This window comes from Chenopodium album, chromosome 1, assembly GCF_948465745.1.
Source record: "Chenopodium album chromosome 1, dcCheAlbu1.1, whole genome shotgun sequence".
NCBI lineage: Eukaryota > Viridiplantae > Streptophyta > Magnoliopsida > Caryophyllales > Amaranthaceae > Chenopodium > Chenopodium album.
Window position 1 is genome coordinate 57,904,607 of NC_137834.1, and position 15,834 is coordinate 57,920,440.

General features: G+C 32.5%; 1 protein-coding gene across 1 annotated transcript; it reads right to left on the reverse strand.

Annotated features, from left to right (window-relative positions):
• Nucleotides 1-12,796: 12,796 nt before the first annotated feature.
• On the reverse strand, nt 12,797-15,223 carry LOC145633207 (uncharacterized). Its single transcript, XM_081685482.1, has one exon. It carries the CDS (start codon nt 15,221-15,223, stop codon nt 12,797-12,799), a length of 2,427 nt encoding a protein of 808 aa, XP_081541608.1.
• Nucleotides 15,224-15,834: the final 611 nt, after the last annotated feature.

The window sequence follows — 15,834 nt, forward strand, 5'->3', positions numbered from 1 at the left end:
TGAGTTATACAAATTGGATTGAAGTGATTCAAGTTGCGTTGGAAACTAGACTTGAAGAGCTTTCCAACAGTAGGTCACACGCCTATATACAACATATAAATCAGAATTTACAAGCCTGTGAAGTTGACACAATGCCCAGTAGCCCCGAGCGAAAGCTCGCAAGGTAGCTCGCATAGGCCTCGAGCAATAGCAGCCCCGAGCGAGAGCTCACTCGACCAGGGAGCTATAGCTCCAGTTTACCCACGAAAGCAGCAAGCAAGGGGCATCGTATCACGTCTTTTGCTTGGCCCTCGATTCCATCGAGTTCTATCGTCCAATCGTTTGACAACTTGTGTAATTTATATTTTACTTTTCTTTAATTATTTTTAGATTAGTTTTAGGATAATATAAATACTCCAAGGGATATTATTTTTTCCCTTATGCCTTTTTATACTTTTTATTTTACGTTCATTGTAGTTTCTCTCTAGCCCTAGTTTTTCATGGACAACTCCATGGATTCCTCCATGGATTTGTCCTTGAATTTGTTACTTTAATTTATAGAGGTAATTATACTTCTTTACTTTTAATTATGCTTTCTTTATTATTTCTAGTTTTTATTATTTATTTCATGCTAGAGTAGTTTATTTCTAGGGTTTGGGAATCCATGTTTATACTTTAATTCTTGATTGATATTATTTATGATTTGATTATTGATATCTCTAATTGATAGTGTTTTTATTGATAATCTTGCAACCTGATCAATTGTATGATTAATTATTGTTAATAAGAGTTTGAATCGAAAGATCTTACTTTTAGAGGCTTCCCTACAATTAGCAATTCTGATTATGTTAGCGACCGTACTGCATATGTTGAATTGAGAGCGTTAAGACCCGACCGTAGGCTTAGCAATTGCTCTAGAAGATTGATTGATTGAATTGTTATTGATATTTGATAGATCTAGAATTATAAGCATGGTGAACCACAACCCTAGGTCTCTTTATTAATTATTTTTTCCCTCTTTTAATTTAGACTATATTTTCATCCCAATTTCGTGACATAGTTTAGTTTCTCCATACCTTGAAAGCTAGATTGAATAGCCATCTCTCTGTGGATTCGACCCTACTTACCCTACTACATTGTTAGTTGGTTTTGTTAGGAATTTATTTTTGACAGGTGTACGACAACTTATCAGCGGCCGAAAAGGGGAAGCTATGCGCGATGCTAGGCCGGAAAAACCAAAAACCAAAACGAAAACTAAAACGCAAAAGAGAAAGGAAAAAAACATACTAAAGGAATAGATCGGAGGCTCGCCGACGCCGTGGCATGGGCGGTGAGCCGCACGCCGGCCGGCGAGCCTCATGGCTGGAGAAGTTATGGGGAGGCGAAAGGGTTGAGGGGCGCTAGAGAGAGAGAGAGTTTTTATCTATTTTTCAAACTTGGATGATTTTTTATTCTTTTCACTTTTATTAGCTTCTCATGGCTGCATATATCTTTTTCCAGAAAATCAAACAACATACTAATTTTAAATCTCCACCAAACTTATTAAAAAAAAGTGCGCGCGCACGTGCACACACACAGTGACAGATCCAGGATTTCCAATTAGGGGTAGCGCAGTCATGTGTATTTGTTTAACATCATTTAAAACTCAAATTAAAATCGAACTTTATTTTAGGGATTCAAATTTTAAAATTACCCAAAAACGTTTAGAAAATTAATAAACCGTATGATTTTTTGATGCAATGCAACGCGTTAATACATTATCGTGCTCCGAAATAATTGACGATTTGATTTTGGACGTACAAACAATTTAACTAAAAATTTATTCAAAAAGCAATTACTAATATATATGGGCGTATCAAAAAAAAATTAATAATAATAATAATAATAATAATAATAATAATAATAATAATAATAATAATAATAATAATAATTTATTCAACACCGTGTTCTGCTTGCTCAAGGGTTTTTAATGGGGATATTTATGGGGATCATGCAGTGTCTTGTGCTAGGATGGTGGGTATTAAACATCGGCACAACATTGTTTGTGACACCCTTATTGATATTTGTTTTCGGTCTGGGATTTCTGCTCGAAAGGAGGTTAACGTTGGGTTGAGTGGAGGGAACAACGGGGCTCTTCATCCAGCAGATGTGTTGCTTTATTCCTGGGATAGAGGCTTTGATGTATGTGTTGACTTGACGGGGTCTTCACCTTTGACACAATCGGGGTTGTCTGAGTTCGTCCTTGGTCGTGTTGTGTCTGTGGCGGCTCAGCGGAAGCGGGACAAGTATGAGGCGCGTTGTACGGCTATTTTTTTATTTTTATTTTTTTTTACAAGAGGTTAAAGGGCTATTGGCTATGGTTTTCTTCCTTTCTCCTTTTCTTCGTTGGGGGAATTAGAGAAGGATGTTGTTGCGTTGCTGAAGCGGGTTCAGGAGTTCGTTAAGACTTAGGATATTGGTGCTCGTGTAGTTGCTCACATCTTCAGCAGGATCGGGTTTGCTATAGCTAGAGGGGTGGGGGCCCCGATTGTATCTTGGTTCCCCACCAATTTCTTGTAATTTGATTGACTTTGAAGGTTTTTTATATAACAATAACAATAACAATAACAATAACAATAATAATAATAATTAATACTAGAATTTTTTTTTGTAAAACAAATTAATTAATTAATAAAAAGCCATCCGACATCTACAAATGAAATCTAAATTAACAAATACATAAAATTGAATCAAACTAGGTTTTCCTTCATCAAAGCTACGATTGTTCAAAAGATCTTGTACTGTAATACATCTCTCGGACACATCGCTGAAATATATAGTCTTTTCGGAGATACAGTCTAATGATTTGTTGTAGCTGTAAGGATGATTTTCATCTGATTCGCTTGAACGCATTCGAAAACTTGACAACCGTTGTGATCCCGAACAAATCTTTACCAACAAATTGACAATAGGAAAAAAGATGATTATCTTTTTTATAAACCCTAACACACAAACAAACCCTAAACGCAAACAAACAACTAATCTAACAAAAACTAACGACTCCGCCATAGGGAGACGGGCGAATATCTACACTGGTGTAGATTTATTGAAACCTAAATTGCAAAACTAAAGAAAATTAAGGGAAAAGGGTCGGAAATAGTTTAATTTTAAAAGAAATTAGACTATATCTAGCCTAAACGGCCAAGATTTTGGAGAAACCCTAGAAAAGAGGAGGACAAAAGAGAAGAGGAGAGGCGATAGAATTTTAAATCTAATTAATATTAATAATTTTGTCCTCCAATTCATATCTAAATTATCATTACGGCTAATAAAATTCTCCATACTCTGTAAATAACTTGTAAAATCGAAAAAAAAATCTTTATTATTGAGGGTAATGGAAAATTTTAATTTACTTTTAATCTTGTTAATGCTTTTCTTATTCATGTACATTATAGTTACATAAATAAATTATAAGAGAAAATTTGATCCGGAACAAAGGAGTAAGGATAGGTTAAAGTAATTGAGTAAAAATACTTAGAAAAAAAAGTGAAAAAATAGAAACAATGGGGTTCGAACCCCTATTGAGCTAAATTAAAAAAGGAATAAGTATATTAAATGCTTATATGAAACATTTAGGGTTGCATATAGCATTATTCATACATTAATTGCAAATAATATGTAACCTTTTGTATCTAAAACATCATTTCGATGAAAATAAATACATATTACTCTGATTATTAAAGGCAATAACAGTAAAAAATTGGGCAACACTAATCTATAGTATTACATTTTATGTTTATGAATTGATGCTCTACATATACAATATTATCCTTCTTTGTTGTTATAAAAAATGTGTTTGAAGCTAGCTATCTTATAATTCTAGTTTAATCATTTCTGTTTATTGTCTTACAAGTTTAGTTATATATATATATATATATATATATATATATATATATATATATATATATATATATATATATATATATATATATATATATAAACTCCTTTATTCGAGTGATTTCCATTGACCATTATTTATAGAGTTACAATGACAGTCCTAATCATATTAGGTAACTAATAAAATATGTAAAGATATTATTAGCCTATGTCTATATAAGGCTGCTGTAATTAGTGTGTAATCATTTTCTAGGCCTTTGTGTATTACCTAGGTTACTTGTATTTGTATATTACCTAGGTTACTTGTATTTGTGTATATACTCACTGCTTAGCATTGTATATATACAAATACAAGTAACCTAGGTAATACACAAAGGGCTAGGGAATGATTACATACTAATTACAGCAGCCTAATATAGACGTAGGATAATAGATATTCTTATACAAAATTTATCCTAAACCTAAGTTGAGAATATTTATAAATGTCGGATGTATTAAATTTATCATCTCAATCAAGTGTCTCGGCAACATATAATATTTTTTGTTTGCTTTTACTAAGATTTATTTATTTATTTTAATTACGTAATTTACAAAAAAAAAAAAAAAAAAAAAAAAAAAAAAAAAAAAAAAGATTGATATTTTACCGTTCTCTAGCATTAGACATATGATATAATTATCAAACACAACATTTATTTTATAGTTATATCATACTCTATAAGTTCTTGTAATAATGTAAATGTAGTAGTAAAATTTTAGAACAAAATTGTAATTAATTTGAATATAAAGTTATATTGGAATTACATAAAATATTATCTAGAGGAATTTAAAAAAAAAATTAAATGATGTTTTAAATTAATTTCTTAAACATATATTATATGAATTGATTTATTATTACTTTATTGGAAAATTTTAATAAAACTCCATATAAAAAATAATTTAAAAGGAGTATGAATAATTATTTAGTTAAATGTGTATTGAAAAATTATTATCACCAAGTAAAATGGAATATTATATTTGTCATAAAGATAATACTATAAAAGATTTGGAATGATATTATTATAGAATCAAATATTAACAAAAAAAAAAAAAAAGAAAGAAAGAAAGAAAGAGAAAGGGAGTTTTTGGGGAAAACCTGCATCAAGATGTGACACGTGTCACTTTCGATATCTGTTTTAGGGCCTGTTCACATTTATTAAAACTGAGCTGAACTGAACTGATTGGAGCTGATCGAACTGAATTGAACTGATTGGAGCTGAACTAAACTGAACTGAGCTGAAATGAATATTTTATGAGAGAGGGAAATTAGGAGCTGAACTGAACTAAACTGAACTGATTGAAGCTGAATTAAACTGAAATTAAGTAAATATGAAGAGGCTCTTAGTATTAAGTTACTCTGTATTGATGATTGATGATAATTGATTGATTTTAATGTTCATATGTCTTAATATAAATTTCACACTTTTATGACAATGACACACTAATATCTATTATATTCGTACTTCTTTTCTACCAATACCAAAAATTATTGTCTTGTACGCACTCTCATTCATTAAATACTTATATTAAGTGAAGAGATCGGGATCTTAGTCATCAACCGAGCTCTCAAATTAAATTGGGGTCTTAGTCATCAACCGAGCTCTCAAATTAATATTAAGCTACATGCATACATCAATCAACTAATAAATTGTGATGCGGTATCAATGTGATGACTTTTTAATCTATACACTTTACTTTTTCTTGAGTAGTCTGTATTTGTTTTGTTTTGCTATTTTTTTTTCTCTCAAGAAATGGAGTAACAAAAATCTATTTCTTCCTTCGATTTTTATCACTACTGTAATATCGTATCAATTAACCTATACTAAAAGCGAAGCTAAGATGACATTTGTCACGATGTCATTAATAATTTTCCCTCCTTTTTGCACTTTCCTTTTTTTTTTTTTACCAAATTTTAATGACTTCCATTTTATAAGCTACAATAATACTTATTTCTATTTTGACAACATATGTAATCCAATCATACTCAATTAATATTTTTTTTTAACATATATTCTATATACTATTAATCTTTTAGTTACAAGTATACAAACATAGATTAAAAATAAGGTATTAAATATATCATTGTCCAAGATTATTATAATATTAAGGAGTATCAATTTTTTCCTCCAAGCTCCAACATTAATCATTTGACATTAATCGTTATGCAATGTGATTATTAAAATTAAAATAAAAACCGCAACCACTCACTATAAATACATTTTTAAAAAGTTGATTATGGAATACTAATTATCCTAAAGTAATATAAATCAACTAAATTTTCATTTAATGCCGGTCAAAGTGTGTCAACAAAAATATAAGGACAACTGTATATTAGTTCGTATACGGGTACTAACCTTTTTTTTTCCCTATTTTTTTGAAGACATATACGGTACTAACCTAAGCTTAGATTTTCGTTTTCTTATATAAAACCTAATAGCTTCTAAATTTCTATTAATAAATTATTTTTTTTAAAATTCAAAACAATAACCTTTACGCATTTGGTATAAATTAAAATTCAAGTTATTTTGTCACAAATATTTTTTTTTGGATAAATTGTTAAATTAACAACCATTCTTTATTCCCCTCAAAAATAAAAATAAAAAATAAAAAAATAAATTAAAACCATTATTCTTTATAATTTTTTTTGTAAAGTTTAATTATAACCGTGCATGGCACGGGACTTAACCTAGTTAGATATTAAAGTCAAAATAGAAAGAACAAATCTAATATATAATTGTAGAGTTTTTTTCCAACTTTCATTCATAGCACTCTAATTCTTGAATTGAGCAATTCTATGCATTCTAATTTATTTATTTATTTATTTATTTTTGGGATAACTTCCTCTCCAACTTCCACTATTTTTTTGGAGGAAAATAACTACCTTATCTTTGTTTGTTTGTTTGTTTGTTTTGTCAATAACTTTTAATTCTCTAAATTTTACATAAATAAATAAATAAATAATTCACTTTCACTTTTACTATTTTACAATACAATATATATCTCCACATACAATTCACTTTAGCACTCAAAATTCCCAACATTTCACCTTTTTTTTTAAACACTACGTACTAAAATTTCACTTTGTTTTACGAGTATTTTTTTGGTACATAGTATAATATATGTCATGCATTACCACGAGTATACAATTTCGTTATCAACCATTCACTATAGTACTATAAATCCCCAACCCTTCAATTATATGCATTTTTTTAGGGACTACCCTCCAAACATTTTCCGTTTCTTTAATCATCGAAAGCAAAAAAAAAATGTACAACACGTTTTTGTGGAACTGGCCTCAGCGAATAACTACTTGCAACAGAACAAAGTATGTAACTCCTAGAGCAAGACACTAACTCATATGACACTAACCGAGTAACACCTATAGCACTAAACGGGTAACCTCTATAACTTTGAACAAGTAAATTTCAAAATAGCATTGCGTGACCACCAACATAAAAGAGTAAAACCCTGTTTTTTGAGCTTCTAAGCAATTAAAGCATAGAATATGATATTTCAGCATAGCACAGCAGGTGTCATCACATTATTAATACGATTATTAATACTCAGTATAACAGAGCTAATTAGGGTTCAACAGAACAGAACCGACCAGTCCAAAACCGACCATTACAGATTTACGGCTCAAGTCTAAATTACAATATCAAAATCAATTTTTCATATTTTAAATATATTTTTTCTTATATATCCCGTGCATTTTGCACGGTACACTCTAGTCTATATTATAATTTAAGATTTTTTTTCTTAACTTTTCACCACAGCACTCGAAAACCCCAATACTCAAATCTTATGCATTTGATTTTTTATTTTATTTTATTTTATTTTTATAAAAAGAAACTAGCAATAACTACCTATCCCACTATTTTCCTAAATTTTTGTTTCAACGGACTCCAATAACTACTACCATTTCACTATGTGTTTTTTTGTTTCACAAATAATTACAAACTGAACTGAACTGAACTGAACTTATTAATTAGTGATTTTTAACTACGGATTAATGATCTTTGATTATTTATTATTATACATATGTGTATATACAAATATACATATTAAAATATTTAAGAAAAATATACTATTATTATTATTATTATTTATTGATTATTATTATTATTATTATTATTATTATTGTTATTATTATTATTATTATTTATTGATTATTATTATTATTATTATTATTATTAATATTATTTATTGATTATTATTATTATTATTATTATATTATTATTATTATTATTATTATTATTTAATTATCATCATCATCATTATTATTATTATTATTATTATTATTATTATTATTATTATTATTATTATTATTATTATTATTATTATTATTATTATTATCATTATTATTATTATTATTATTATTATTATTATTATTATTATTATTATTATTATTATTATTATTATTATTATTATTATTATTATTATTAGAGTCTGTTCTCTTACATTGAAATTCAGTTCAGTTCAGTTCAGTTCAGTTCAGCTCGTAATTTCCTTCTCTTATAAAATTTTCAGTTCAGTTCAGTTCATTTTAGTTCAGTTCAGCTCAGTTCAGTTCAGTTTAGGTCAGTTCTGTTCAGCTCTTAATTTCCTTCTCTTATAAAATATTCAGTTTAGTTCAGTTCAGTTTAGTTTAGTTCAGTTCAGATGAGTTCAGTTCAGATGAGTTCAGTCAATGAGAACAGACCCTTATTATTATTATTATTATTATTATTATTATTATTATTATTATTATTATTATTATTATTATTATTATTATTATTATTATTATTATTATTATTATTATTATTATTATTATAAGAGCTTATAAGAATGAAATTTGGCTTTATATCATTAGCAATATCATTACATATGAGCTAAACTGAACTGAACTGAGCTGAACTGAACTGAACTGAATTTCAACGTATGAGAACAGGCCCTAGGTTCAGTTCAGTTCAGCTGATTTCAATCAATGAGAACAGGCCCTAAGCTTACGAATGTGACACACATCAAAATAAATCCTAATTACAAGTACATAATATTTGGTACAATCGGGTTGTGTTTGATCGAAAAATATTTGTACACTACATGTGCACATCAAATATAATAAACTTAGAACTGATCGTTTTTTTCCCCCTAATTAAATTCAAGACTATGCTACTTGAGTATTCATCTACGGAGTGCATAATAAAAATAAATAAATAAAAAAATTATATTAGAATAATAAAAATTGTAATTCTATTAATATAAATTCTTAGCTAGCTAGCGTTACTATAATCAATTAAGTATAGAATAATATTTTTAATTTCATTAAATTGATATTGAAAAGTACTTTAAACTAAACTAGCCTTATGGCCCGTGAATGCACGGGTTATTCATATAACATTGTATTGAGAGATAAGTGAAGAAATATCAGTAAGTCATTATAGGGTATAATATGTAATCGGAAACATGATTAAAGAAATTAAAATTTTTGAACTTTTATCGAAAAAGAGGCTTAAATAGAAGGTGGAATGACTAAAATTAAAGAGAGAATACGTAAGGTTGAATTAAAGGGGAGAAATGAAGATGAAGAGATGAAGTGTGTATGAAAGATGAAGTATAAGTTTAATGAAAGAATTAAAAAAATTGGTGTAATAAAAAATTAATAGTGTAAGATGACATGTGGCACTATGGTTAGAGAAGTGTAATAGAATGAATGGGGACATGTGTTTTTCTTAGTTTCTTGGTTATAGTTTTTAAATACTAAGTATAGATATAGATGAAATACGACTAACTTTGCAACTACATTTCTAAATAGTTAGAATCAGGGGTATACATGCCCCTACACTTTACTAAATAGTTTATAAAAATTGGCAATTAATGTTAATAAAGACAAAAAATTAAAGACAATTAATATTAATAAGACAAAAAATTAAAGGCAATTAACATTATTAATAAAGGCAAAATAAAAACTTGTACATATTAAAGAGGGTAAACATGTAAGTGCACGTTTTGAAGAAGGTAATTAGCAACACACTATTCAAATTATGAAGTAAAAATGGATAAAAGTAAACCAATCAATTGTATGATTATTATTATCAAATAGAGTAAGACTCAATAGTTTTTCAATCAATATAAGTATATAACCAACAATAATGTTCGATCAATTATTAACTAAGGTGGCGTTTGGTTCGAAAAATGGAAATGGAGTGGAAAGGAAACAAATAAAAAGGGGAAAATGAATTGTTTAGCCATTAACCATAGAAATGATATGTGTTAAGAGGAGGGTAAGAGTATTTGTTACCCCAAGTTTTTGAGAGGTAACAAATGGTAATTGTTACTGCCTTCAAACCAAACAAACAGTAATAATATCAGTTTATTCGAATCCGTTTCCAGTCCAAAAAAACACTAACCAAACACCCTCTAAATGTAACACATGGTCATACATAAGTGAAGGATAAAAATAATACGTGAGATATTACAAGTAAGGAAATATTGTCGGGAATAATCTCGTTTTTGAGGCGTCGGCGAAAAATAATCTCATCTTTGGAAGATTTTTAAATAATCTCACCTTTATACCTTATCCGCTCCTAATGGTCCCAAGTGACCGATTACCTGTTAAAATGGTAATTTTTTTTGGGGTTTAAAGCACACATGTCACCATACAATTTGTCTAAAATTTTAAATTAAAAAAAAAGAAAAGGTATATAGTTAGCTGACCACCCCTTCCACCAGCCCCACCACCACAATACAGATCGGTGCAACCCATCAAATCGGAGCTTCCAAATCGGTGATCAACCGTGGCTGGTTAGGGTTGCAACCATCAGATTGAGGAAAGGGGAGGGAGGCCGGGATCATGACAGGGGGAGGGGAGAGCTGCCAGAATCGAAACGGGGAAGGGGAGGGGAGCCGGGATCGGGGCGGAGAAAGGGTTTTCTAGGGATGGGGATGGTTGGTTTTAATGGGTTTTTTGTGACGTTGGAAGGGAGGTTGGTGGTGCGGGGGAGGGGAAGGGGGGCGTCGGCGTTGGGGGAGGCAGTTTGGGCAGTCAGCAATGTGGGGCAGGGGACTTTTGCAGCAATGTCGGCGGGAATGGGTGGCTGGGACTGATGGGTAGTTTTTTCAATTATTCAATCTTTTTTTCTTTAAAAAATTAAACTTTTTTAAAGTTTTATTTATATATTTTTTACCAATCACAGGACGACATGTGTCCAGTACGTAACTTGTTATAACAGGTTACATGACCAATTGGGACTATTAGGAGCAGATAAGGTATAAAGGTGAGATTATTTATTTTAAAATATCCTAATGGTGAGATAATTTTCGTGGATGGCTCAAAGGTGGGATTATTCCCAACAATGTTTCCTACAAGTAAAAGAATAGAAGGTATTGGGTATACTTATTATCCAGGCTTTATTATCCAAATAAAAGGTTTGGGTTTCAGACCTTTGCAGCCAAAAGACAGTTGTTGAAGGCTGGTATCGAGACCAAGTACATATTCATGGTCCCTCATTCCAAAACGAATATTTACTATAACAAACATGAATATTTTCTAACTGAACATATTTTACAATAATTTTGTATTCTCGATAATTAAATGTTTATTTTCATGCAGTATGATATTCATTCTTATAAAATAAATGTTCATTATCATGCAGTTTAATATTTATTTGTTTAAAATAAACATTAACTTTTTTAGGAGAAGGATAGACCAAGAAAGCTTCGGTGAACACCAAGAATATATAGGGTCTTTAGGTGCTGGATCTACATGACCCCACCATGTTGACGACGATGACCACCAAGCTCCGCCCATCAATGGCGAAGTTCTAGAGGTGACTACTCGTGATATGGTGAAGGATGTGGCTCGTAGTGCTACCACCATTTTAGGATGAATTTGAAGGTTTGGAGAGAGAAAATGGTGGTGGATTTGGTGGAAGACGGTGACAAAATATTGGTGAATATATATTATAAGAATGAACATCTGATAAAAGTATGAAAAGGAACATTTAATTTTGTAAGAATAAATATCCTATAGCAAGAAAATGTTCATTTTTATTGTACTCAATTGTGAACGTTCATATTATAAGAATGAACATCTTATAGTATGAAAATGGACATTTAATTTTGTAAGAATATATATCCTATAGTAACAAAATGTTCATTCTTGTTATATTAAAAGTTTCGTTTTTAAAATGAGGGACCAGACATATTTGGTTGGTCTGAAGACCAACAAATAAAAAATTTTGCCACCAAAAGATAAAGTGGGAAAATATGGACCTCTATCTTTTCCCTATTTAATGTGTCCACATTTTATTGATTTGTGATCTTGACAAGTGAGCTATAAAATACTTGTATAATATAATCACATAGGGTTTTGTAAAACTATTATCTTATTTTACAAATTTTTGGACAAGACTGGCTAAATATCATAAGACACCTTGTAGGTGCATTGGGATTTAAAAAAAATAAAAAAATAAAAAATAAAAAAAGGATAAGATTATACTTGTATATTGGAAGTGACTCATAAATTAAAATTTGTTCATGATGTTCAAACGGTCTTACACAAACGTTTAGGAAAATTCCCAATATTCTTTGATTTATGTATTGTCTAAAGAGTACCTGAGTACGTATAAATTGATAACTTATTAAACTATGCAATTCAAGTAGCTAGGGTTTGCAAATTTGGCATCGATACTAATTTATGTGGGCAATAAGATAATTATTATGTGATGTTTATCGGAAATAGACTTGCAACACGAGTTGATTAGAGTTTGGAGCACAAAGTGTATGGTGGATTGTAGTGCGACTTGGTGACGTTATCTACAGATATTCTAACAAACTTTTGGTGAATGTTTACAATTATCACAATTAAGCTCTCATGCACATTTTTTTTTTTTTTTGACAAAAGAACTTACAAACAACAAACATACTAAAAACGGAAACAAAGTAAATCACGCCAACGCGCCATCCCTGCCAAACAATGAGCTTGAGCAACCGTAGATCTGGGAACCTTCTGAACATGACACACAACCAAAGCCCCAATAACTTCCAGAAGCTCCTGCTGAATCCAACAGACAGAAATATCCTTGGGAACCGGAGACTGAAGCGAATCCACTACCAAAGAGCAATCAGTAAAAATTTGTAAAGAGGAATACCCACGTTGCCTGGCATGGCGTAAAGCAAACAAACAAGCAATCATTTCAGACTGGAACGCAGAATTAGAGCTACAAGCCTGCGCCCCACCCCCGAGAGGAACATCAGAAGCCACATCCAAGAATACCCATCCAGTACCCGCATTATGACTTTCAGACTTCCATGCCCCATCAAAAGTAAGACTGACGGTACAAACATCCGAAGCATTCCCTCTAAGAACTGCAAAAGACATAGGACAAGAAAACCCTGGAGGAAGCGCAGGCGTAATATCATATCTGAACGACCTTGCCTCGGAACACCTGTCCACCCAACTAGAAGCTAGATCCATAATAGAATCAGGAGAATAAACCGCAGAACGAAACCTCATAGAGTTCCGAGTAAGCCAGAGGGCCCATAACAGGCTTAAATATAGATCTAGCATCAACCAGTCCTTATCATGAAGAAACATAAAAAGAACCTCAGGAAACCATTCCTCAAAAGGCTGATCCTGGGACATATTCAAGGTCAAACCACAAGGTTGGTCCTCCCATAAACTCCAAGTAAATGGACAATCTCGAAAAAGGTGAAAAAGTGTCTCCACATCCTGATGACAAAACCCACATCTGGAATCCACATGCAAACCCTTCCGAGCAAGTAACGAAGCAGAAGGAAACGCATTATGGATAATCTTCCAAGCAAACATTTTCCACTTCGGAAGTAAAGGCGAAGCCCAGAAATGCCTCCACCAACTTGAGTTAAGAACCAAAGGTGACCGTTGGTCACCATTCTCATAACATAAGGAGCATACATACGCCGTCTTCGTGGAGAACCTCCCGTCCTTGTTAAATTTCCAGTAAACAAAGTCATCAATTCTTTCCTTGGGTCGTTCAAGGCCTAAAATAAGGCCAGCCGTACAAGGAGGGAATAACCGATGAATCATACTTGTATTCCATGCGTTCGAACGCACATTAATTAGATTAGAAACAAAGGATGGGGCACCCATCCTGCTAACAGAATCCTTAAACTGAACCTGAACCCCAGGCACCCAACTATCATCAAGAATTCGAATGTTGGAACCAGACCCCACCTTCCACATTAAACCATGACGAAGGGTCTGAAAACCCTGTAACACACTACGACAACCCCAAGACGGTCTGACCATCCTGGCAGTACCATGAGAAGGCAGCAAAGTCGGATACTTTGCTCGGTACACCCTGGAAACTAGAAGCTGAGAATTATGCATAAGCCGCCAAGACTGCTTAGCAAGGAGAGCATCATTAAAGCAACTAAATTTCCGAATACCCAAACCTCCCAGCCCTCGAGGCAAATAAAGAGCAGATGAAGGAGATAACGCTAGTCCCTTAGAGGAAGGAGAAGAGCGCCACCAAAAACGAGCTAGTAGATTATCAAGCTGATTACAAACCGTAGCAGGTACTTTAAACACCGAGAGGATATGGTTGAAGGAAGCGACACATATAGAATTGATAATAACCAACTTTGCAGCCGCTGAAAGACACAAAGAAGCAAAGGATGACAGACGTTGAACAAGTTTATCAACCATAGGTTGGAAAACCTGACACTTTCCCCTGCCCATATCAACAGGCATACCTAGATAAGAACCTAATGAGCTCCGAGAATCCATACGCAACGCAGAAGCCAAATAATCCCTATAATCCGATGGAGTATTAGAACTGAACCTCACAAACGATTTTTGGAGATTAACCATTTGGCCCGAGATAGAGCAAAATTTATTAATGACAGCCATCAAGTTGTCACAAGCAGAAGGCGAAACTCGGAAGAAAAGCAAGGCATCATCAGCAAAGAAGAGATGAGAAACAGGCGGAGCCTTACGGGAAATCTGAAGTCCTTGAACTAACCCAGAAGCCTCAGCCCGACTAATCATTAAAGAAAAAATCTCCATGCAAAGAACAAAAAGATACGGAGAAAGAGGGTCCCCGTGTCTGAGCACGCAGCGAGGAAGTAAAGTCTTAGATGGACAACCATTAACTAAGACCTGGTAGGAAACTGTTGTAACACACTGCTGAATTATATGAACCCAGTGTGGAGGAAAACCAAAAGCTCTTAAAACTTTCCACAAGAAATCCCAATTAACCCTATCATAAGCCTTATTCATGTCCAACTTAAGGGCCGCTGAGCAACGTTTAGAAGTCGAGGAATTCATATAGGAAAGAAGCTCGTGAGCAAGCAGACTATTGTCCGACATTAACCTACCAGGAACAAAGGCACTCTGACATCCTGAAATCAAAGACGGCAAAAATCTCCGAAGTCAATTTGTTAAACATTTAGCAATACACTTATAAAGGACATTGCAGAGGCCAATAGGACGGAACTGAGAAGGCTCCTCTGGATGTTCCACCTTAGGCAGTAAAATAAAAAAGGTACGGTTCCATTCCTTAAGAAGATAACCATGGGCAAAGAAGAACTGAATGGCTTCCGTCACTGAGGCACCAACCATTGACCAGTTGGTCTTAAAGAAAGCTGCAGTATACCCATCCGGACCTGGAGATTTGTCGTCACCAATATGGAACATAGCATCTTTGATTTCCATATCTGAAAAAGGTAACATAAGCTCTTGGCAAGCAGAGGAAGAAAGAGTGGGAAGCTGTAAATCTTCCCAGTCTAGGGCCGGAATGCCAGTGGAAGGAGCATGACATTGATAAAGGGTCGAGAAATGATCAGCAAACATCTGCGAAATCCCAGTCGGATCCGAAACCCAGTTGCCCAAAACATCTTTCAAGCTGATTATTTTATTTCGATGTTTACGAGCCTGCACCGAAGCAAACAAAAACCGAGTCGGAGCCTCACCCAATGCAT

What these genes read in the sequence shown, in the direction of transcription:
- LOC145633207 (XM_081685482.1), bottom strand. Translation starts at nt 15,223, where the DNA reads ATGTCGGACAATAGTCTGCTTGCTCACGAGCTTCTTTCCTATATGAAT.